The sequence below is a fragment of the Cucurbita pepo genome, chromosome 9, assembly GCF_057944985.1.
Source record: "Cucurbita pepo subsp. pepo isolate OVF chromosome 9, ASM5794498v1, whole genome shotgun sequence".
NCBI classification, from domain to species: Eukaryota; Viridiplantae; Streptophyta; class Magnoliopsida; order Cucurbitales; family Cucurbitaceae; genus Cucurbita; species Cucurbita pepo.
In genome coordinates this window covers 504,762-524,860 of record NC_141806.1, presented here as the reverse complement: position 1 = coordinate 524,860, position 20,099 = coordinate 504,762, and the positions used below count along the sequence as shown (strand labels likewise).

Here is a 20,099-nt window from a genome sequence, read left to right as displayed (position 1 = left end):
TTATAATTTAAGAAATAATAATAGTCAAAACTTTTTAAACACTAAAAAAAATCTATTGGTGGAAGGGAGTGGGAGAACATTGCTTTGCAATTGCGGCAATCGGGAGAAATTGGGAGTCTGAGACAGAATTTTGGTTTACTTTCAGACGGTGGGAGCTCGTCTTTGCTGCACTGAATTCAGGTAAAGCCCTGCACTAGCGCCACTTCTTTCACTAATCCCTTCTTTAATACACTTTGAATCCGACTTTATATCTGTTTTATCGATCCGAATTTGTAATGGGTTTCAATTAAATTTGCATCAAATTGCCTGATCTGATTCATTTACGGCCTTCGATCGCCAAAAATCAACTGGGTATTTTTCCATTTCCATTTTTGTTTATGATGGAATTCACCTGTGTTTCATTGCAATTGTTTCGGGTCGCTCGATGTTTGATCTTTTCTATTGCAATATTTTGAGTAACACGGATTCTCGTATGAAGTTGATTTCGATTCTTATTGTGTGTCTTTTGCTCCTCATTTCCACCCTCGATGGTTCATATGGTTTGCCATTTGGAATATGGTGGACGATACTTTTGCTTTGAATCGCCTCTGAAAAGATTTCTCGGCTTGTAGAAACGATTTTATGAAACGGTGTATAGAACCCCTTTTTTATACGAAGCTATGAATGAGCAAGGGAGTGTGTTGTTGTATTTTCTTTCGTTTTTTCCCCCATGACAACAACATTTGTATGGAGGTTGCTTTTGAAATCCTGTGATGTTTTAACACCAAGCTTGGATTGTTCTTCTTATGTCTGAACTTTCATTGACTCTGCAAAAGCTTTGCAGATTTGCTTGAGTTTCTAAATTTGAGCTATAATTTGAATTCTCATGGAACCGGGCTTAATGGATAGGAGAAGAGACAGTGAGTTTAAAAATAAATTCCCCTTCATTTGGATTTTAATTATGGAGAAGGCTGATGATTTAAGAGAGTTCATATTTGCGTGGAAGTGAAATCTTTCATGAGTTTGTTGAATCTTAAGTTTATCATATTATTTGAGCCTCTAACTTCGTGGTAGAGGGTACTTCCTGTTGAAATGTAATTGAAGTTCTTAGAAGTTAATGAACCATAATTAGGAGGTTAAAATGAAATCAATTCTGGTTAAGAGAGATTCATGCTGAATGGTATATAATTTGTCACATCTATTATGCTTAATGAATTCTCTGAGCTGCCTCCCTGTTTCTCTCTAGAACAATATGTTTAGGGGAGCGAGGGGCGATTACCGATGCAAAACTATTTTAAAGTGGAATGATCTTTAGTTTGATTTACTGTTCTATCCAAGGAAGTCATCTCTATTCTGTTTGTGGAGTTGCAGAATAAGTTGGCCAAAGGAGAGTTTGAAGTTATGAAGTTTGATCCCAAGGGTTAAGAGCAACTAATACCCAAGTAAACTGAAAAGACACGATGTTCTCTTTATTTTATGGCCTCTGGAAGTACATATTTAGTAAGACAGAATTTCATGTTCTCATCCTAGGAATCGACAAGGCGGGAAAAACGGTAAACCTCTTCCCTCTTGACTGATTGTACATAGTTATTTCTTCAAAGTTTCCGCTACGTTTTCAGCTCTTTTCTAGGCTTGCTAACTTCTTTCCATTCACTTTTAACTTTGTCGTGTAGACTTTGCTTGAGAAGTTGAAGTCATTATACTCGAACTTGGAAGGTCTTTCCCCTGATCGGATTGTTCCAACTGTTGGACTCAATATTGGGCGTCTAGAGGTGTTGAATGCAAAACTTGTCTTCTGGGATCTGGGAGGTCAGGTATGGATATGTAATGAACAATGGTGTTGTAATATAGATTTTTTAAATGCAATGCATACATGTGTCGCTTTTGGCTTAACCCTTCATGCCAAGCATGCTGTAAACCCACATATTATAGCTGATATTTAAGTTGCCAGATTGTAACCGCCCAAACCCACTGCTAGCAGATATTATTTGCTTTGACTTTTTATGTATCGTCGTCAGTCTCATAGTTTTAAAACGCGTCTCTTAAGGACAAGTTTCCACACTCTTATAAGAAATGTGTCATTCTCCCCTCCAACCGATGTGGGATCTCACATAGATTCTTGGTGCTAGCTTTCCTTATGCTAAATACATTATCTAAAGTCTTTAAGAGTTTTGTAGAATCTTGTTCTCTCTCTCTCTCTTACATTTTTGTTTTGTGGGTGGGGATTTGAATGTGTTATTTATCTCTGTTTTTTTTCCCTCTTTTTGAATTATTGCAGCCTGGCCTTCGGTCTATTTGGGAGAAATATTATGAAGAGGCACATGCTGTGATCTATGTAATCGATGCTGCTTGTCCATCAAAATTTGAAGATTCCAAATCTGCACTGGGTAGGTGATGCCATAGGGTGGCCATACCTTAATTATGTTGGTATCAGCAGTGATAGAACTTGAATATGATGCGTTGATATTATTTTGAATTTCTTTCCCAGAGAAAGTTCTTCGACACGAGGATCTGCAAGGAGCTCCACTTTTGGTTTTAGCAAACAAGCAGGTGAGAACCAGTGATGATTCAATCGTAAATTGGAAAACAAATGAGATTAAGTTGTATTGTTGACGATCATATAGTAAATATCTTCCCAAAATCAAGTTTCTTCTCATATTTTGCATCTTGTTCTTTACATTTGATTTGGAGTTGTCACATCATTGAATTCATGGATGCAGGATCTTTCTGAAGCAGTATCAGCTGAAGAACTTTCTCGTTATCTGGATCTTAAAAAATTGGATGAAAGAGTTTACATGTTTGAAGCTGTTTCTGGCTATGATGGGTACGTATATATATCCTATTTACATAATCTCAAGAACACGAAAGTTCTTTCGTAATGGGATTACGGGATGAGATCCGACATCGGTAGACATCTAATATATGCTTTATGCCTGCTTTTTATCCATTAAATTATCCTTCACCAGCAGAAAACATACTAGAAAGCTGAAATTCTTCATTGTTTTGATTCCAGGATGGGGATAAAGGACAGTGTTGAATGGTTAGTCGATATAATGGAAAGAAGTAAGAGAACCGAAACATTGAGAGCTCGAGCAGGTGCGGCGTCTTCTGATTCTGCTGCTTATATCCAAATATGAAACAAATTTAGTTGATTTATGTTTCTGATTTCTTTAGCTGAGCTTCCTTATGAACTAAATAGAACTTGGAAAATCGAGTTCAAACATCTGTATTAGCCACTTGAGATAATTCTTTGGTACTTATTGGGAGTGTTTCTCTCATTGACAGGCGTTAGAGGCCCCTAATTCATGCATCCTCCGGCCTGAGGGCACCCACACAATCTGGCTTCCTGTCACCTGTTATCTAGCTTTACTACAAACATGTAATGAAAATCTTGATTCAAGGGCTAATTGGTAGCATTAGATTTCCCAACCAAACAAGTACAGAATTACATGCGTTTGATCCTGAAAATGTTTTCATAGGCAATGTTGGCCTATCATGTTTCATACAAATGATCTAAGCTTTGTCATCCTTTATTCTTATAAAGTTGTTACATTCTTGTTGGTGTAAACCAGTTCCACAGCTTTGGAAGTTAATATTTGGAGATGCCTCCAGAGCTTGAATAACCTGCCGCTTCTGGCTTTGAACATTCATCTTGTAGAAGTGATCCGAACCAAAACTATTCAAGGCATTTGAACTAGATCCTTGCGTTTTCGAGGTGCTAAGTTGGTGAAAATAATCCTCAATATCTGGACTGTCATCAAGAGGGATTTCCCCTGTTAGAGTTTTAATAGCAAATTCTATGCAAGGGTCTGCCAATATTTCCCCTACTGGCAACTCCAAAGTTGATTCTAGCTTCTCTACTACCCCGATTCGATTAACAGGAAGTTCCGAAGATGGCAACTTCTCATTAGGGCCTAGGCTTCTACTCTCATTTGAAGGACGATCAATATCGTTTGGCATCAGTGAAAGTTCTGAGCTTATGGATGCGTCGAAAACTCCTCCAGTTAGAGTTTTGACTGCAAATGCAATGCAAGGATCAGCCAATAAGTCCTCCACTGGCAATTTAAGAATAGGGTCTTGTTTTACATCATCTTTTCTACTTGAATCTGGGTTTGTGTTAATACTTTTAGTAGGATCAATGATGCCCTTTGTCTCATGCTTGACATCAGGATTCTCAAGACATTGAGACACTGACTTAGTTGTACTACTGACTGCTTGCTTATCAGACTCTTCACATGCACCTGGACGTGCTCGGTGACCTGTTTTCACTTCAAGCACTGGCTCAGCTTGGAGCCCTGCAAGTCGTTTTGAAGCACGGCGAGTCAAGTTCATGTCTTTAGGTTTCCTTTGTCTCTTTTTACTCTCATTCTTTGTTGGTCCATCACTAGGAGTCGTCACAAGTTCAGAAAAATCATTCTTTCCATCTGATTGCTCTGGTAGAGTTGAACAATGCACGTCAATGCCTATTTCTCCTGCAGCAGTCACTAAATTCACCTTAACCTTCAACTGGCAGAAGGGGTCAAATCCATAAGGAATGAAAGAATTTGCTATCTAAAGTAGCTATGTTCAAAACTATACCATGACTCGAATCAGGTTCAGAATGAGGCATGCTTTCTCCGACACTCGCATTCGGAAAAATAGCTTCATCGTTCGTTATTTCACGGGGTTCCAACAAGTTCTCGTTCCATATTATCTGTCTCCTTGCTTTGCCAATCGCTTGCATCTCTTTCTTGGGGACAGCGGGCGACTAAGAATGAGAGGGAAAGACAAAAGTTTAATAAAAGGGCAAAGATGATAAAACCAAAGTTTGTTGAAACTCGAACTTAGAGCATCGTTAGATAACTCACAGAGATATCATCATGTTGAAATTCAACGTCGACGCCTCTCTGATCCCTTGATTTATATGCTAATCGGCTCACCGTTCCACTAGTTAGATACCGATGTACTTCCCTTATCGAGCGAAATACATTTCCATTTACAGGATCAATGTAAAACTGCAAACAAAAGTTCATCTGTAAACTTTCTTGTTCTTCAGCATTTTACAATCTTATGGTCACTAAATATACGGATTAGACAAAGTTCACGGTTCGAGAGCATATCCGAAGCCGAAACGACACGACAAATGAAAACGACATAAAGGAAATAGATGATGAATTACTGAATCTCTTCTTATCCTATTAGCAGTCTTGGTTTCTCTGATTTCTCTGATCCATCCAGGAGGTAACCCTTTTGCTAAAGTCTTCTTAACTTCCACCTAGATTGCTTGAATAATACAAGTTTTTGAAGAAAAATCAATGAAGTTCATAACAATAAAATTGAAAACAAAAGAAATAGAGTAGAGGGTAGACTTTTTTGACAGACATTGTTCTGTGATTGCTTGAAGGTTCTGCTTTCTTCAGATTCAGGATAACAGATTGCAGCAGTTTTGAGATATCTAAACACCTCTGCTCTAGAATTGAATCTCATTTGACTTGAGGGTTCATAATAATACTGCAACATTAGAATCAGATCTTTTCCTATTAGCATTGCAAATCATAATGAAATCTCATGTAGAATTCATAGTCAAGAACAGGAAGAACAGGAAGAACAACGATATGTTGTTAACTCGGAAACAGCACAAGAATCTATGCAAGTTCAGCATGAAAATGAAAGTAAATCAAGAGCCAAAGATCTATAGATTCATAAAATGCAAGTAAAAATCCAAGCAAAAGGAAATGAAAACCAGTACCTTATCCTTTTTGCCACTCTTCCTCACTTTGACCTTCACCGTCCAGCCAGGGGGTAGCCACTCCTCCGACTTCTGGTTCATCATTCAGACTTTCCGGCGAAACCCACCGGCCAATCTCAATAACCCTCTTTCCCCTCTCTGTTTTTCTCTCGTTTGGGCTCGCCAAGAGTCTGATTTTGGTATCAAATCCCTTCAGGAGGCTATAAAAATGGAGGATTCCGACACAATATTCTTTCTAACCACGTGTTCTGAGAAGCACCCTGCGAGGCATATAAACGTGTCGGACCCCATTCATTATCCTCTACAACGGTCCCCTTTCACATTTGACTACGACCCTCTTTTCTGGATCTTACGATTGTTCTTTACACCCATCTGTAAGTTCAAAACGTAACTCGATTCAAATGTACCGCCGATTGAAGTGGAGGACTATGGCAACGTATCTGGGAGTAAAGCAGAGGATTGAAACCGCTAGAGGTTCCAATAACGTCTGCTGTAACGGAAGAGTAAAGGGGAAATATCGAAGCTTTTAATAAGCTTTAAGAGCGGAGGAATAAGTTCTAGATTTGAAATCAGAGCGGGCTGTTCTGGGTAATGGGTATATCTGCAAAGCGGAAAGTGGAACCCTTTCTTTGGTTTCAAAAGTGAAAGAAACTTCATAATTTGTTTTGGAACTAATTATGGAACTTTAACCCCCAAAAGAATTTGTTTTTGAAAACAAGACGTGGGTTTTGAGCCACTGCCACAATAATATTAAAACAAAACGAAATCCCTTTATTCTTTTTTCTTTTTTCATTTCATTTCTTAAAAGAAAAGCGAAAACTTAGAAATCAAGGACCCCCACAAGCCGAAACCTCTCCGCGGGAGAAATGGGGGTAAAGAACTTGTGGGATATCTTAGAATCGTGCAAGAAAACTCTCCCACTTCATCGTCTTCAGTAAGTGTTTTCCTTCATTTTCTCGGCAGCCAAACAGGGGATTTGGGTATTTGTATCTGTATTTTCTTGAGTTTTTGGGATTTTGAATTGGGGTTCAGGAATAAGCGGCTATGCATCGATCTCTCGTGTTGGATGGTTCAGCTTCAAAATGTAAGCAAATCGCATTCTTGTCTGAACCAGAAGATTTACCTGAAAGGGCTCTTTCACCGCCTTCGAGCGCTCATTGCCTTGAATTGCAGCCTTATCTTCGTTACAGGCATGCTCCACATGAAACTACACAGCTATTACGAACAACAAATGATGGGTTCTCGTTTAATTTTGCTTTCTTTTTGCTGTTTGTAGATGGTTCAATTCCTGGCATCAAACTTTCAACTTATAGACGCCGTTTGAACAATGGAAGTGAGGTGGGAATTCTCATAACCCACTTTCGTTTCATTTCTCCTTTTTACTTGAATGTTACTTACCAAAGATGCAACTAGACAGGTTGTTAAAAATGACACAAATTCCCAGCAAATATCCTCACTGAAAAGAAACAAGGGTTCTGAGTTCTCTTTAATGATCAAAGAGGCAAAAGCCTTAGGACTGACGCTTGGTATCCCTTGTCTAGATGGGTAAATGCTTTGTTCATTAAATTTTCAATCAGAAGCTTATGGTTTTCTGTCTCCTGAGCACTTGAATCTTTTTGCATATACCTCTGAATGTAGGCTCGAGGAAGGGGAAGCACAATGTGCATTACTAAATTCAGAGCTATTATGTGTAAGTTGAGTCTTAGTTATAATGTTTGAGTGCTCCACATGCTTATTGCTTTTGCATCTCTGTTGTCTTGAACATCATTGCTATTATTAAAGCATCATTTTCTGATCAGGATGGATGTTTTACTTCAGATTCAGATGTTTTCCTTTTTGGTGCTAGGACGGTATATAGGGACATATGCCTTGGTGAGTGTACTAGAGCATGCTCAGTTTCTGTAGAGTTGGTTTATGGTTTTAAAAGATGTACTCATTATTCTTATTATTTGTTGTTAAATTAGGAGATGGTGGTCATGTAGTGTGTTATGAAATGGATGACATTGAAAGACAATTGGGCTTTGGAAGGAACTCGATGGTAATTTTCTTGTTTTTTGTTTTTCGGCGTCTACATTTCGAACAATGTATGATTTAAGAGAGTGGAGTGTTTTTGTGAGATCTCACATTGGTTGGAGAGGTGAATGAATCATTTTTTATAAGGGTGTGGAAACCTCTCCCCTAACATATGCGTTTTAAAACCTCGAGGGGAAGCCTAGAAGGGAAAGCCTAGAGAAGACAATATCTGCTAGTGGTGGGCTTGGGCTGTTACAAATGGTATCAAAATCAGACACTGGGTAGTGTGCCAGCGAGAACGTTGGCCCCCCCAGGGGTGGATTGTGAGATTCCACATTGGTTGGAGAGGAGAACGAAACATTCTTTATAAGGGTGTGGAAACCTCTCCCTGACAAATGCATTTTAAAACTTCGAGGGAAAGCCTGGAAAGGAAAGACCAAAGAGGACAATATCTGCTAGTGGTGGACTTGGGCATGGTGGACTTAGGCTATTACAAATGGTATCAGAGCCAGACACTAGGTACTTTGCCAGCGTTGGGGTGGATTGTGAAATTCCACATTGGTTGGAGAGGAGAATGAAGCATTCTTTTTAAGGGTGTGGAAACCTCTCCCTGACAAATGCATTTTAAAACCTTGAGGGAAAGCCTGGAAAGGAAAGACTAAAGAGGACAATATCTACTAGTGGTGGGCTTGGGCTTGGGCTGTTACAAATGGTATCAGAGCCAGACACCAGGTAGCGTGCCAGTGTTCCCCAAGGGGGTGGATTATGAGATTCCACATTGGTTGGAGAGGAGAACGAAGCATTCTTTATAAGGATGTGGAAACCTCTCCCTGACAAATGTATTTTAAAACCTTGAGGGAAAGCTTGCTAGTGGTGGGCTTGGGCTGTTACAAATGGTATCAGAGCCAGACACCGGGTAGTATGGCGGCGAGGACGCTGGGCCCCCAAGGAGGGTGGACTGTGAGATCCCACATTGTTTGGAGAGGGGAACAAAGCATTCTTTATAAGGTGTGGAAACTCCTCCCTAACAGACGCGTTTTAAAACCTTGAAGGGAAGCTCGAAAGGGAAAGATCAAAGAGGACAATATTGGCTAGCGGTGGGTTTGGGCTGTTACAAATGGTATTAGAGCCAGACACTGGGCAATGTGCCAGCAAGGATACTGGGTCCCCAAGGGGGGTGGATTGTGAGATCCCACATTTGTTGGAGAGGGGAACGAATAGGACAATATCGGCTAGCGGTGGGTTTGGGCTGTTACAAATGGTATTAGAGCCAGACACCGGGCAATGTGCCAGCAAGGATACTGGGTCCCCAAGGGTGTGGATTGTGAAATCCCACATTTGTTGGAGAGGGGAACAAATTCTCTATAAGAGTGTGGAAACATCTCCCTAACAGACGCGTTTTAAAACTTTGAGGGGAAATCCGGAAGGAAAAGACCAAATCAGACAATATGTTACAATGTTTCACTTGTAAGATGAGCTTTCTCTTTCTATGATCAAATATGTTATCATTACCGAATCATTTTGTGATTTCCAGATTGCTTTGGCCCTACTTCTTGGCAGTGACTACTCGCAAGGCGTTTATGGCATGGGTCGTGTAGGTTTCAACTCCTGTTTTTCTCTGTTGGATTGATTTTTATACTAACAATTCGACTGCAGCATGTAACTATGTCTATGCTGTTTTTGTACACTTGGTAGGAATCTGCTTGTCAGATTGTTAAAGCAGTAGGAGATAGCACTGTCCTTCAAAAAATTGCATCTGAAGGACTGTCTTTCACAAAGAAGGGGAAAAATTCCAAGAAGCCAGGACTTCCTAATTCTGGTCATATTACTTCTATCAATCTCCTTTTTCAACACTAAAAGAAGTGGAATAGGGGAATTTGAGCCTTGGATAGAAACTAAAAAACAACCTTCTTAGCCTCACTAGTGGGCTTAGGAACTTAAATAGTGCAGTTTTGATACTATTCTGATATGATGGGTCAATAAAGTTTTGATTTGTGATGTGGGTTACTTTGGTTTGGTTGTATAGGGGATGGGCAGTACATGCATAAATGTGAGGAGTTTTCACAAGTCATTGATGCCTATTTGAGACCCAAATGCCATTCAGCTGATTCTGATGCTGTGACTAGGTGAGCTTGTTGAACCTTTGGAATTACATTACAAATAGTTCTGTACTCTGTGTTTGTGTTTGTGTTTGCAAAAGAGATCTCACATTGGTTGGAGAGGAGAACGAAACATTCCTTATAAGAGTATAGAAATCTCTCCCTAAAAAACGCATTTTAAAACTGTGAGGTTGATAGTGATACATAACGGGCCAGAACAGACAATATCTGTTAGCGGTGGGCTCCGTTTACTTCGAGGCTTGTAATTTTGTGTCATATTGATATTTAGACGATTAGTCTTCAAACTTTCCTTTTTGAAATGCATGTAGATTTTGTGAAATTCATATGCCTTCAGCACTTTTTTTTCTCTCTACAGGGTTCTTATTCAGCATTCTTTTCAACGTGCCAAGCTTCAGCAGTTCTGTGCCGAATTTTTTGCTTGGCCTCCTGAGAAAACAGGTTCTTTTTTTTTCCTTCATCTTTGGAGCTAACTAGAAGATGGTTCCTTTGATGTTTAGCTTGTGAATAACCCATGCATGGTTCAGATGAGTACATTCTTCCAAAGATAGCAGAGAAAGATCTACGACGATTTGCTAATCTTCGTTCGAACACATCAGACCTCGGTTTCAACATTCCACTTCAAGAAGTATGTTTATTTCTTCAAGAGGTACTTTTATCAGTTGTTACTGATATGGATACTGTTTGATTGCGTTTTTTTATTACAGGTACCTGTAAGATGTCCTGTTTCTGGAATCGTCAAGCATCGAAAAGTCCAGGGGAACGAATGCTATGAGGTTTCATGGAAAAATTTAGATGGGCTTAGTTCATCTGTTGTACCAGCAGATCTCTTGCAGAGGTATGGAGTGTCCTTAAATAATTTCTTCTATAACAAATGACGATTTGGATACTTCACAACTATTTCTTTTTGAATATTTCCACAGTGCCTGTCCGGAGATGATTGTAGAATTTGAAGAGCAAAGAGCTCAAGGAAGAAAACCAAATAAGTGCAGAACAAAAACAAAGAAGTCAGAAGCTATTGTGGCTGAAATTGATGAAAGATTCCAAACTCTGTTGCTTGAAATTGAATCTGAAAGCAGGGCAGTTCGTAATCTTTCCCAAGCTCCAATAGTTTCGGAAAACAGTAACTCTGCTACTGGTTTGGATGAGTTGCAAGAGATTATTCTTGACGTCGAACCAACCATTGTTGATCATGTTCGCAGTACAGAGAATGTTGAGGTCATCGATCTCTTAAGCCCTTCACCTGCAATGCAAACCCGCATAGTTTCGAAATTTCGACAGGAAAACTGTGAAAAGATTGATGTAATTGATTTGAGTGACACAGAAAATGATCAGTCACCTGAACATGAGAGAAAGGCAAGAGAGTTGAGATTGTTCTTAGCCTCCTTACAGGGTAAATGACTTCCTCTGATAGGCCATAAATGTATTATGTATATTGCAACGAAATGTGTAACACTGCTAAGGAATTAGGATTTAGAATCTGGTTTTTGGATATTGTCTGCTTCGACCCGTTACGTATCGTCATCAGTCTCACGGTTTTAAAATGTGTGCGCTACAGAGAGATTTCCACGCCTTTATAAGAATAATTTGTTTTCCTCTCTAACTTAGGTGGGATTTCACAATCTTACATGGATTAGAAAAGAAAGCATGCCCGGTAAGAAATAAAGGGCTAGCCAAACCAAACAAAACCCCACTCGAAAACTTGTGACCAACCATTTATTGAACTAATACGAACCCAACCGAACTTAGATTGGTTCGATTTTACTCTTTGAGGTGTTGCTACATCATTCCATTATAACTCGATGAAAATGCCTCGCCATGATGTGTTAGCCATTATCCTCTTGAAAGTATCTTGTGAACGTTGAGCTTCCACAGGGTGCATAAATAACACTACTCTGGCCAGTTTTCTTTAATATATTCTCCTCTTCCATCTTTTCCCTTGCAGTTAGAGCCTCTTGCCAATGCTCAACTGATGCATACATGTTCGACAAGCTCACATGGATTCCACCTTCATTTGATCTCAATTTTCTCACTCTCTCAACTATTTCTTCTGCTCTCTTGAAATCACTTCTTAACTTGCAACCACCCAGCAAAGCTCCCCATATTGCAACATCAGGCTCAAACGGCATCTGGTCTACTATACGCAGTGCTTCCTCTAATCGACCGTTTCGACTAAGCAAATCAATGACACAACCATAATGTTCGATCGTAGGGCTAATCCCATGTTCCTTCTGCATGTTATCAAATATGATTTGACCTTCTTCTGTCATGCCTCCATGGCTGCAGGCGAACAAAGCTCCAAGAAAGGTGAAGTCATTTGGCTTCAAGCCTTCTTTTTGCATCAAAGAGAGTAATTTAATGGCATCTTGAGCCTTTCCATGGAGGGCAAGTGATTTCAGCATAACGTTCCAACAAAACACGTCCTTCGTTCCGATTTTGATGAAAATAGTAAAAGCTCTGTTAATGTCTCCACATTTTGCATACATTTCAATAAGGGCAGTTGCAGCAATAACTCCAAGTTGAGAGAAATCATCAATCAAGTAATGTATCCATTTCCCAAACTCTAGATCCCCCAAATGAGAACAAGCTGATAAAACAGAAACAAAAGTATACCTATCAGGAGTTATGCCTTCTGATAGCATTTGGATAAAGAGATTCCATGCTTCCTGAAAATCCCCGTGTTGAACGTAGCTAGAAACCATAGAATTCCAAGACACCACATTTCTTTGAGGCATTTTATTGAAAAACATTCTTGCTGTAATAATATCTCCAGCTTTGGCATATGCCCCAATCATTGAAGTCCAAGACACAATATTCTTCTCCGGCATTTGTTCGAATAACTCTCTTGCTTTCGCTATGTCTCGTACTTTGACATAACCAGAAATCATCGTATTCCATGAAACGACATCTCGATCTTCCATACTATCAAACAACTGCCGTGCACCATAGACATCCCCAGTTCTCATATACACCAAGATCATTCGGTTCCAAACTTCAATAGTTCTATCACGCATTTCATCGAACAGCTTGCGAGCATCCCAGACCTTCCCATCAGAAACAGCCCCAGGTCCAGAAAATTCTGAAATTTTCAAATACAAATTTAAAAGCGCATCAGAAACAGAATAGTTTAACGAAAATCCAGTCTTGATAATTCGGCAATGCACTTTTTTCCCATCCCAGAACCAACCCAAATCAGCACATGAGTTTAGCACATATGGGTAGGTGAAATTATGGGGTTTGAGCCCTCTCTGAAGCAATTCGCCATACAAGGACACAGATTTCTCAACAGGGCCATTAAAAGCATAGCCCCTAACCATCGCATTCCAGAATTGAACTTCGGTTCTGAAACTGGGATTGAGATGAGAAAACACAAGACTTGCGTAGTCCATGGTCCCCAATTCGGTGGTTCGTCGAAGAAAGCTCGAGAAAACATGGATGCTTTGGTGAATGGATGATGTTAAGAGGAGAGCGTGGATTTGTTTGAGCTGCACGAAGCTGCATCTTGGTAATATCTCTGAAATTTGGCCTCCAAGTTGCAGGCCATTCATAATTTATAGGAGTTCACAATGGCGGGAAGAGGCGGCCTTCAACCGATTTTGTACAGTTGCAGAGAACGAAAATAGTTGCATAAAAAACCAATTTTTATAGGCATTCAAGCCTATGGTGCATAGGTGAATTTACAACTTTACCCTCTCCACTTTTTTGTATTTAATAATTTTTTTTAAAAAAAAATAAATATATATTATACAAAAATGACCTTAAAATACTCTTGATTTAAAAAAATAAAATAGCATTCCATTAACACCTTTTTACCTCAAAAAAAAAAAAATAAATAAATAAATAAATAAATTCTTACTAGACGCCTATTACACCTTATAGATCAGCTCTAAATTTTTTAATGTTAGAGTACATTTGAAATGTGGTACTAACAGTAACAGTATTTCTTTAATTTTTTAAAAAATTAAGAGTATTATTGAAATTTTTGAAGGTTCAAGTATATTTTTGAAACACTTTTAAAATTTCAAGAGTATTTTTGAAATAAATATTAACGGTTTACCTCTAAAAACTAAAAATATTTTTTAATTTTTTTTTAAAGTTAGAAGTAGTTTTAGGACGGATATTTTTATTAATTTAGTCATAAAATTACACGAGGGAGCGAAGGAATAATGAATTTAATTAAAATTAGTGAAACAATTTTCTATTGTTATATAGAATTACAAATTGATTATGATGAGATAATGAGATGTCGAAGAGAAGAAAGGAAGCCCATAAAAGCACAAGCACTGCACCAAATGTTACAACCATTGGCGTCCATTTCAAGCCAATTTCCTGTCCATACAAACAAAAATTAATGCTTACCCTTTGTTTGGTTGCCAACAAAATGAAAGAAAATCAACTAAATTACCTTCAGAAACGAATAGCTCCAAATGGAAGAGGAACTTGCATTACAAATTGATCTTTCCATCGTATCTACAAAAGCTCGGTTAATCAAAAACTAATTTGAATTATTATCGCTTAAAAATTAAGAACAATTACCCATTATCTTTCTCCTTCTTTCAAAAATTTCAGAGAACGAACAAGTGATCATGTCTAGATCAGTTTGGCCACGGTTATCATTGAGCTTGTATAGATTAGCTTGTGTTCTTGTATCAATATATCGCTTCCTAATATTGCTAATAATATTATCTGCATGTATCAAACAGGTTATGAGTATTTCAATTCAACAATGCAGTCAATTTATCTTGATTTGAGTAGTCACTGCCTAGCTATTCGAGTTGTTAGTAGTAAATGATTTACATTTCTTTAGAAGAAAGTAAAGTAGGGACACGAGCGAGAATAAGACATATATTCTTTTATTTTTGCCCTAGGTCGGGCAGGCATGGATGAAGAGGGTTGAGAAAGGTTACCAAATTTGGGGAAACTATAGGGTTTGACAAGGCTGTTTAGTAGGGCATCATCAAACTTGGAAAACTCCCTTTGCAGATCTTGCAAGTAATGGATAGCCAGCTTTCTTGGGTATAAAGAATCGCATAACGTCATGTAACACACTCCCTTCTCAATCAAGTAACTAATTGATGCAACACAGAAAAAAAAATTTATGAGTTGAGTTGGTTTACGGGTTCTTCTTAAATTTTATGACTGACCAGCTTAAATCAACCCGACCCAACCCAATATTTTAAACTCGATCGAGATTGAATTGAGCCTAAAAAGATATCTTAACTCGATATGTCAAAATCAATGTAATGAAAAGAGAGTTAGAACGGTACATGAAAGAGTGATGATGCATTTGAATGGCCATTTTTGAAGGTGACAAAGCCCCTCTAGAGATCTCTTTGAGTATGAACTCAGCTTGCTGTTTGTACCCCAAAACATCGTCATTCTCTTCATTGACATACCTAATGCCTTGTGCAAGTGGCACGCCATCCCTAACCCTTCCCACCATTGTCAGCTTCACCATGTTTAATCTCACTTTCTCATTTGTGAAGCCTCTCATTTTATAGCCAAACTTAAACAACTTGTTCGTAAAGTTGTTTCAAGTAAAGGGTATTCGTAAATATTCTATTTTGGATACGTAACGCTCGATCATGAACGGATATCATATTCAAATAAGAACATGAGTTGATACCGTATTCTTTGTAATAACGTAACTTCTTCTTAAATCTTTGATTAAATTAAGAACCAACATATATAATCCAAAGAAACAAGCAATTTCACGTAGAAAAGAAAGAGAGACAGAGAGATTGCTTTAGAAACAACCAAGAATCTTCTTTGGAGCAGTTCCAGTGGCTCTGTATTTTGCAGCAATTTCCTCTGCTTTAAGCTTCTCTTCTCCACGTTTCGCTTCAATCACTGCCTTCTTCTCTTCTGCTGCTTTATGAATCAATGCTATTTTGTTCTTCATTTTCTCAACATTTTCCGCTTTCTTCTTCTCAAACTTCTCCTGTTCTCAAACACAAACATATATTTTCACACCAAAATTTTCTCGGCATCCAAACAGATTCCACTTTCATATTGCTTACCTCGATCTGTTTTAGCTCAGCTTCCACCGCCGCTTTCTTGCTGCTCTCCCATGACCCAATTTCTGATAGCTTTTTGTGAGCTCTGGTCAATGAACTCCATTAGCTATCTACCTTAAATCTCTTTAATACTCAACACAAAATTATGGGTACCTGTTCTCTGTTCTTGATTTTTCACTCTCTTCCCAAGCTTTAATGAGTGTCAGTCTCTTCTCTGTTGCTACTCTTGCAAGCTCAGCATCTAAGAACCATAAAAACAAAGAAATTTATTCAATTTTTCATCTGGGTATTAAATTATTGACATTAATCACTTCATATGGCTAGTTAATTACCTCTATTAATTGAGCTACTCTGTTTCTCCTCTGTTTTTGCTTCAGTCTCTGTCAAAACAGAGCAAGATGAATTCCAAAATTCAATCACTTTTTTATTCCTTTTTCCTTTTAATTTTCTTTTCCCATCAACCAAACAGCTCCAAAAAGCGAAAAAGAATGAAAACAAATGAAAAAGTTAAGAGCTTTATGTCTGTAAATTACTTTCAATGATAAGCAGAGGTTTGGAGTCATCAGCCGGCGTCTTCTCCGGCGGGGTTAACTGGATGATTGATTTCTCCTCCGCCACGTTTTTAGTCGGCTCCTCCACCAGCTCCGCCGCTTGCGGCGGAGAGGGCTCGGACGGAGGTTCAGATTCCAGCTTCTTGGGCTCATCGTCAGCCATTTTCTGAGTTAAGAGAGAGAAATAAATGAGAGAGAGAGTGGTTGAGATATTATAGTTGGAGGAAGAAGAAGGGAAGTGTGAGGAGTTGGTATTTGAAAGAGGATGATGAATTGAGAAGTGACCAAATATGTCTTATTATGAGTTGGCACTTGGCATTATGAGCTTCCAAATTAAGAAATATCTTATCGTATAATCAACACGGGTAAATCAACACGGGTTTACATCATAGACGAGTAAAAAACGATGACTCTAAGCAAGACAACATTTTACGCATAGGAGAGATCGAAGCAATATAAAACATCTAAGAGACGACGTTTTTCTTTCTGGACAGCTGTTAGTAGATCGAGAAATCATTTCGCCCCTCCCCTTGTTCTCGAACAATGGTCATATGTTCTCAAAAATAGTTGCACCAATCTGACCTATCTAGCGAGCGATCCCCGTTCATAGAAAACGTACATAATGTCGATGCAATTGAAACAAGGGTCTAAGATTTGAAAGTTCAAAAGTTTAATTTATGTTTTTTTAAATAAATAATGTCAATTTTAATTTAGTTTTTATTTTTCTGAAAAAAAAAACAAAGGATAAATCAGATTTTTTTTTTTTTTTTTGTTGTTTTTTTTAATTTAATAATGATAAAAACTTTCGAATATATTTATAATCAATTTATGTTCGACATGTCGAACCGGTGGGTAGTGAAGGAAAGTGGGTGGAGAAACGACGATCGGCAGGCTGTCGAGAATTGTGGTAACCTAGCAACGCTTCTCTCGCTTCACTCTCTCTGTCTTTCTTTAGTTCAACTACGATCTTAACTTGTTGCCCCCAATTTGAAGAACAAACTTCAAGCTTGTTTTCAAGCGTCAAGCTTCGAAGATCGCAACAAAATCGCAAAATCCCAGATAAGTCTTATTCAAACTCGAAATTTTTCTCTGCTACATTGAAATTCATCTTTCAAATGAGGATTTTGTGTTGGATTCAATACCTATTGCAAGATTGGGAGTGTTCATGTTAAATGGGTGCCGCCCAATTTGGGAAAACAAACGCTTCGGCGATTCCCCACTTGCCCATTTTTGCTTTCTTAATAGATTACTCAATTTCCTTAAGTATTGTGAGTCTTTATCGATAATGGGTATCAATCATGAACGCTTTATCGCTTCTGAGTGCGCGGATAGTCTGCAGATTGTTTTCAAATTCTTTCATTGTGCGTCGAACAATTTGGAATCGGAGTTTTGGTAGTGATGACCGATTTGAGTTTGTTATGGAACCCTATAAGAAGGGGTTCGAGAGATCAGAGTCTTGTGAGTTTGAGAGTCTTAGATGCGATGATTTGTCTGTGAGAAGGGGTTTTCTAGAGGATTCGAAAACTGATGCTGGAAAAGTTCTTGAGGTTCTCAAACAGGATGGGCCTGGATTTGACACATTAGTGGCTTTGGATGAACTCCAACTAAAGGTCTCAGGAGTTCTTGTTAGGGAAGTTTTGAGGGGGATTTTGAGAAGCATAAATGTTCTAAACAAAACTCAGTGTGCAAAATTGGGGTACAAGTTCTTCGTGTGGTCTGGTAAGGTTGAGAATTTCAACCACACCGCGAGTTCGTATCATATGATCATGAAAATATTTGCTGAATGTGAGGAGTTCAAGGCTATGTGGAGGTTAGTTGATGAGATGACTGAGAAAGGGTACCCTGTTACTGCAAGGACATTTACCTTATTGATATGTACTTGTGGTGATGCAGGCTTGGCTAGGAAAGTTGTCGAGAGGTTTATCAAATCGAAAACGTTCAATTACAGGCCGTTTAAGCACTCGTATAATGCCATTCTCCATGCACTTCTTGGTATAAAACAGTACAAGTTGATTGAATGGGTGTATCAGCAAATGCTGCTTGATGGTCATAGCTCGGACATGCTGACATATAATTTGCTATTGTATGCAAGGTGCAAATTGGGGAAACTGGATCAGTTTCACAGGTTGCTTGATGAAATGGCCAGGAATGGGTTCTCTCCTGATTATCATACTTATAACATTCTTCTCTATGTTCTTGGCAAAGGAGACAAGCCTCTTGCAGCTTTAAACCTTTTGAACCACATGAGGGAAGTGGGCTCTGATCCGAGCATTCTTCACTTCACGACGTTGATAAATGGACTTAGTCGGGCTGGAAATTTGGATGCTTGCAAATATTTTTTTGATGAACTTTCTAATAACGGTTGCACTCCTGATGTCGTTTGCTACACTGTGATGATCACAAGCTATACAGTAGCTGGGGAGCACGAAAAGGCTCGAGAACTTTTCGATGAGATGGTAATAAAGGGCCAACTCCCTAATGTATTTACATACAACTCCATGATTCGTGGGTTTTGTATGGTCGGTGAATTCGAGGAAGCTTACACTATGCTCGAAGAAATGGAATCCCGAGGCTGCAAACCAAATTTTCTTGTATATAGTACCCTTGTAAGTTATTTGCGAAACGCTGGACAGCTTTCCGAGGCTCACAAAGTTATTACACATATGGTCGAGAAGGGGCAATACGCGCATTTAGTGACGAAATTCAAGGGATATAGAAGATGCTAGATCAGTAGGATGAAGGTTTGTAGTTGGAGATTATTAATTAATAACCAGATGAGAAATTGAAGAGGCAGCTACTCCTTGGTTTCCTGATATTGATTAATAACCATATGGTACATAGATGTAGCCATAACTGTTATTCCATTATGAAACTTAGTCCCTGTCTTTCTAACTTTGTGTGTTCTTATTTGTTTTAGTCTATGTTCTTCTCTCCCTTATCGTTTTAGCCGTAGAATGTTTCTAGTTGAATCTGGTATGACTTACAAGGAGGAATGAACATAATCTATACAATAGTTTAGCTGCAGGGTTGGAAAAGTTGGCACTGGTTCGAAGAACAGTGGTATAGTTTTTTCTGTTGTGATACTCTCTGCTTTATAAAATGGCAGCTCCTTGTGCTCTACATCCTAGAGTTCACTTATTTGATTCTTATTAGCAGCAAAATGACAGTATTTGTTGCTGTTTTTGTATTTATATTCTCTGAGACTGTTGAAATTGAAGGTTTATAACGCTTAGTAATAAGATTGTGAACCGTAGAACTATTGTAACAGCTTAAGTTCACTCCTAGCAGATATTGTCTTTTTTGGCCTTTTTCTTTTGGGCTTCCACTTTTGGTTGGAGAAGGGAATGAAGCATTTCTTATATGGGTGTAGAAACCTTTCCTAATAGGCACGTTTTAGAACCTTGAGGAGAAGCCCAAAAGGGAAAGCTTAAAGAGGACAATATCGGCTAGTGGTGGACTTGAGCTGTTACAAATGGTATTAGAGTCAGGCACCAGGCGGTGTGTCAGTGAAGATGCTGGGCTCCCAAGGGGTGTGGATTGTGAGATCCCACATCGGTTGGAGAGGAGAACGAAGCATCCCTAGCAAAGGTGTTCTTTATAAGGGTGTGTAAACTTCTCCCTCATAGACGCGTTTTAAAATCTCGAGGAGAAACTCGAAAAGGAAAGTCCAATCAGGACAATATTTGCTAGTGAT

At 38.7% G+C, this 20,099-nt stretch overlaps 6 protein-coding genes and 1 pseudogene across 9 annotated transcripts; 3 read left to right on the top strand and 4 right to left on the bottom strand.

Moving 5' to 3' along the window:
• Positions 1–32: 32 nt before the first annotated feature.
• Positions 33–3,547, top strand: GB1 (GTP-binding protein 1). 2 transcript variants are annotated; one of them, XM_023685647.2, is made up of 8 exons: positions 33–180; positions 1,351–1,532; positions 1,653–1,793; positions 2,258–2,366; positions 2,468–2,529; positions 2,700–2,803; positions 2,993–3,075; positions 3,265–3,547. In XM_023685647.2, the coding sequence occupies exons 2-8, from the start codon at positions 1,440–1,442 to the stop codon at positions 3,279–3,281; spliced, it is 609 nt and encodes a 202-aa protein (XP_023541415.1). In that variant the 5' UTR covers positions 33–180; positions 1,351–1,439; the 3' UTR covers positions 3,282–3,547. The 2 variants fall into 2 exon arrangements, with proteins under 2 accessions (XP_023541415.1, XP_086982950.1); XM_087126824.1 differs by having other exon boundaries at positions 44–180; positions 1,322–1,532.
• On the bottom strand, positions 3,371–6,065 carry LOC111801604 (uncharacterized). 2 transcript variants are annotated; one of them, XM_023685643.2, is made up of 6 exons: positions 5,708–6,065; positions 5,341–5,469; positions 5,138–5,233; positions 4,827–4,973; positions 4,558–4,726; positions 3,371–4,463 (listed from the first exon to the last, which is right to left on the bottom strand). In XM_023685643.2, exons 1-6 carry the CDS (start codon positions 5,789–5,791, stop codon positions 3,493–3,495), a joined length of 1,596 nt encoding a protein of 531 aa, XP_023541411.2. In that variant the 5' UTR covers positions 5,792–6,065; the 3' UTR covers positions 3,371–3,492. The 2 variants fall into 2 exon arrangements, with proteins under 2 accessions (XP_023541411.2, XP_023541412.2); XM_023685644.2 differs by having other exon boundaries at positions 3,371–4,451.
• A 354-nt stretch (positions 6,066–6,419) lies between these two features.
• On the top strand, positions 6,420–11,329 carry LOC111801603 (single-stranded DNA endonuclease family protein). Of its 2 annotated transcripts, XM_023685642.2 has the most exons (14): positions 6,420–6,641; positions 6,740–6,897; positions 6,984–7,045; positions 7,125–7,252; positions 7,346–7,397; positions 7,507–7,579; positions 7,672–7,745; positions 9,255–9,314; positions 9,416–9,539; positions 9,747–9,846; positions 10,196–10,278; positions 10,365–10,465; positions 10,545–10,675; positions 10,761–11,329. In XM_023685642.2, the coding sequence occupies exons 1-14, from the start codon at positions 6,574–6,576 to the stop codon at positions 11,236–11,238; spliced, it is 1,692 nt and encodes a 563-aa protein (XP_023541410.2). In that variant the 5' UTR covers positions 6,420–6,573; the 3' UTR covers positions 11,239–11,329. The 2 variants fall into 2 exon arrangements, with proteins under 2 accessions (XP_023541410.2, XP_086982949.1); XM_087126823.1 differs by having other exon boundaries at positions 6,488–6,641; positions 6,740–7,045.
• Positions 11,330–11,478: 149 nt separating this feature from the next.
• On the bottom strand, positions 11,479–13,459 carry LOC111801602 (pentatricopeptide repeat-containing protein At3g29230 pseudogene; annotated as a pseudogene).
• A 481-nt stretch (positions 13,460–13,940) lies between these two features.
• On the bottom strand, positions 13,941–15,344 carry LOC111801605 (SNARE-like superfamily protein). The gene is made up of 5 exons (XM_023685645.2): positions 15,105–15,344; positions 14,745–14,905; positions 14,374–14,523; positions 14,243–14,307; positions 13,941–14,166 (listed from the first exon to the last, which is right to left on the bottom strand). Exons 1-5 carry the CDS (start codon positions 15,329–15,331, stop codon positions 14,020–14,022), a joined length of 750 nt encoding a protein of 249 aa, XP_023541413.2. The 5' UTR covers positions 15,332–15,344; the 3' UTR covers positions 13,941–14,019.
• A 123-nt stretch (positions 15,345–15,467) lies between these two features.
• Positions 15,468–16,646, bottom strand: LOC111801607 (Remorin family protein). The gene is made up of 5 exons (XM_023685648.2): positions 16,388–16,646; positions 16,187–16,234; positions 16,008–16,095; positions 15,858–15,939; positions 15,468–15,778 (listed from the first exon to the last, which is right to left on the bottom strand). Exons 1-5 carry the CDS (start codon positions 16,566–16,568, stop codon positions 15,584–15,586), a joined length of 594 nt encoding a protein of 197 aa, XP_023541416.2. The 5' UTR covers positions 16,569–16,646; the 3' UTR covers positions 15,468–15,583.
• Positions 16,647–17,244: 598 nt separating this feature from the next.
• On the top strand, positions 17,245–19,525 carry LOC111802673 (pentatricopeptide repeat-containing protein At1g55630-like). Its single transcript, XM_023687120.2, has 2 exons — positions 17,245–17,312; positions 17,399–19,525. Exon 2 carries the CDS (start codon positions 17,704–17,706, stop codon positions 19,129–19,131), a length of 1,428 nt encoding a protein of 475 aa, XP_023542888.2. The 5' UTR covers positions 17,245–17,312; positions 17,399–17,703; the 3' UTR covers positions 19,132–19,525.
• Positions 19,526–20,099: the final 574 nt, after the last annotated feature.

What these genes read in the sequence shown, in the direction of transcription:
- LOC111801603 (XM_087126823.1), top strand. Translation starts at nt 6,752, where the DNA reads ATGCATCGATCTCTCGTGTTGGATGGTTCAGCTTCAAAATGTAAGCAA. An exon ending in GCTTTGGAAGGAACTCGATG is followed by an intron (nt 7,746 to 9,254) that starts GTAATTTTCTTG and finishes TGTGATTTCCAG; the next exon opens with ATTGCTTTGGCCCTACTTCT. An exon ending in GCGTTTATGGCATGGGTCGT is followed by an intron (nt 9,315 to 9,415) that starts GTAGGTTTCAAC and finishes TACACTTGGTAG; the next exon opens with GAATCTGCTTGTCAGATTGT.
- LOC111801604 (XM_023685643.2), bottom strand. Translation starts at nt 5,791, where the DNA reads ATGATGAACCAGAAGTCGGAGGAGTGGCTACCCCCTGGCTGGACGGTG. An exon ending in AGAGTGGCAAAAAGGATAAG is followed by an intron (nt 5,470 to 5,707) that starts GTACTGGTTTTC and finishes CTAATGTTGCAG; the next exon opens with TATTATTATGAACCCTCAAG. An exon ending in TTCAACATGATGATATCTCT is followed by an intron (nt 4,727 to 4,826) that starts GTGAGTTATCTA and finishes TCTCATTCTTAG; the next exon opens with TCGCCCGCTGTCCCCAAGAA.
- LOC111801605 (XM_023685645.2), bottom strand. Translation starts at nt 15,331, where the DNA reads ATGAGAGGCTTCACAAATGAGAAAGTGAGATTAAACATGGTGAAGCTG. An exon ending in ATGCATCATCACTCTTTCAT is followed by an intron (nt 14,906 to 15,104) that starts GTACCGTTCTAA and finishes TGCATCAATTAG; the next exon opens with TTACTTGATTGAGAAGGGAG. An exon ending in GGAGCTATTCGTTTCTGAAG is followed by an intron (nt 14,167 to 14,242) that starts GTAATTTAGTTG and finishes TTGTATGGACAG; the next exon opens with GAAATTGGCTTGAAATGGAC.
- LOC111801607 (XM_023685648.2), bottom strand. Translation starts at nt 16,568, where the DNA reads ATGGCTGACGATGAGCCCAAGAAGCTGGAATCTGAACCTCCGTCCGAG. An exon ending in ACCTCTGCTTATCATTGAAA is followed by an intron (nt 16,235 to 16,387) that starts GTAATTTACAGA and finishes CTGTTTTGACAG; the next exon opens with AGACTGAAGCAAAAACAGAG. An exon ending in AAATCAAGAACAGAGAACAG is followed by an intron (nt 15,940 to 16,007) that starts GTACCCATAATT and finishes TTCATTGACCAG; the next exon opens with AGCTCACAAAAAGCTATCAG.
- GB1 (XM_023685647.2), top strand. Translation starts at nt 1,440, where the DNA reads ATGTTCTCTTTATTTTATGGCCTCTGGAAGTACATATTTAGTAAGACA. An exon ending in TCTGGGATCTGGGAGGTCAG is followed by an intron (nt 1,794 to 2,257) that starts GTATGGATATGT and finishes GAATTATTGCAG; the next exon opens with CCTGGCCTTCGGTCTATTTG. An exon ending in AGATTCCAAATCTGCACTGG is followed by an intron (nt 2,367 to 2,467) that starts GTAGGTGATGCC and finishes TTTCTTTCCCAG; the next exon opens with AGAAAGTTCTTCGACACGAG.
- LOC111802673 (XM_023687120.2), top strand. Translation starts at nt 17,704, where the DNA reads ATGAACGCTTTATCGCTTCTGAGTGCGCGGATAGTCTGCAGATTGTTT.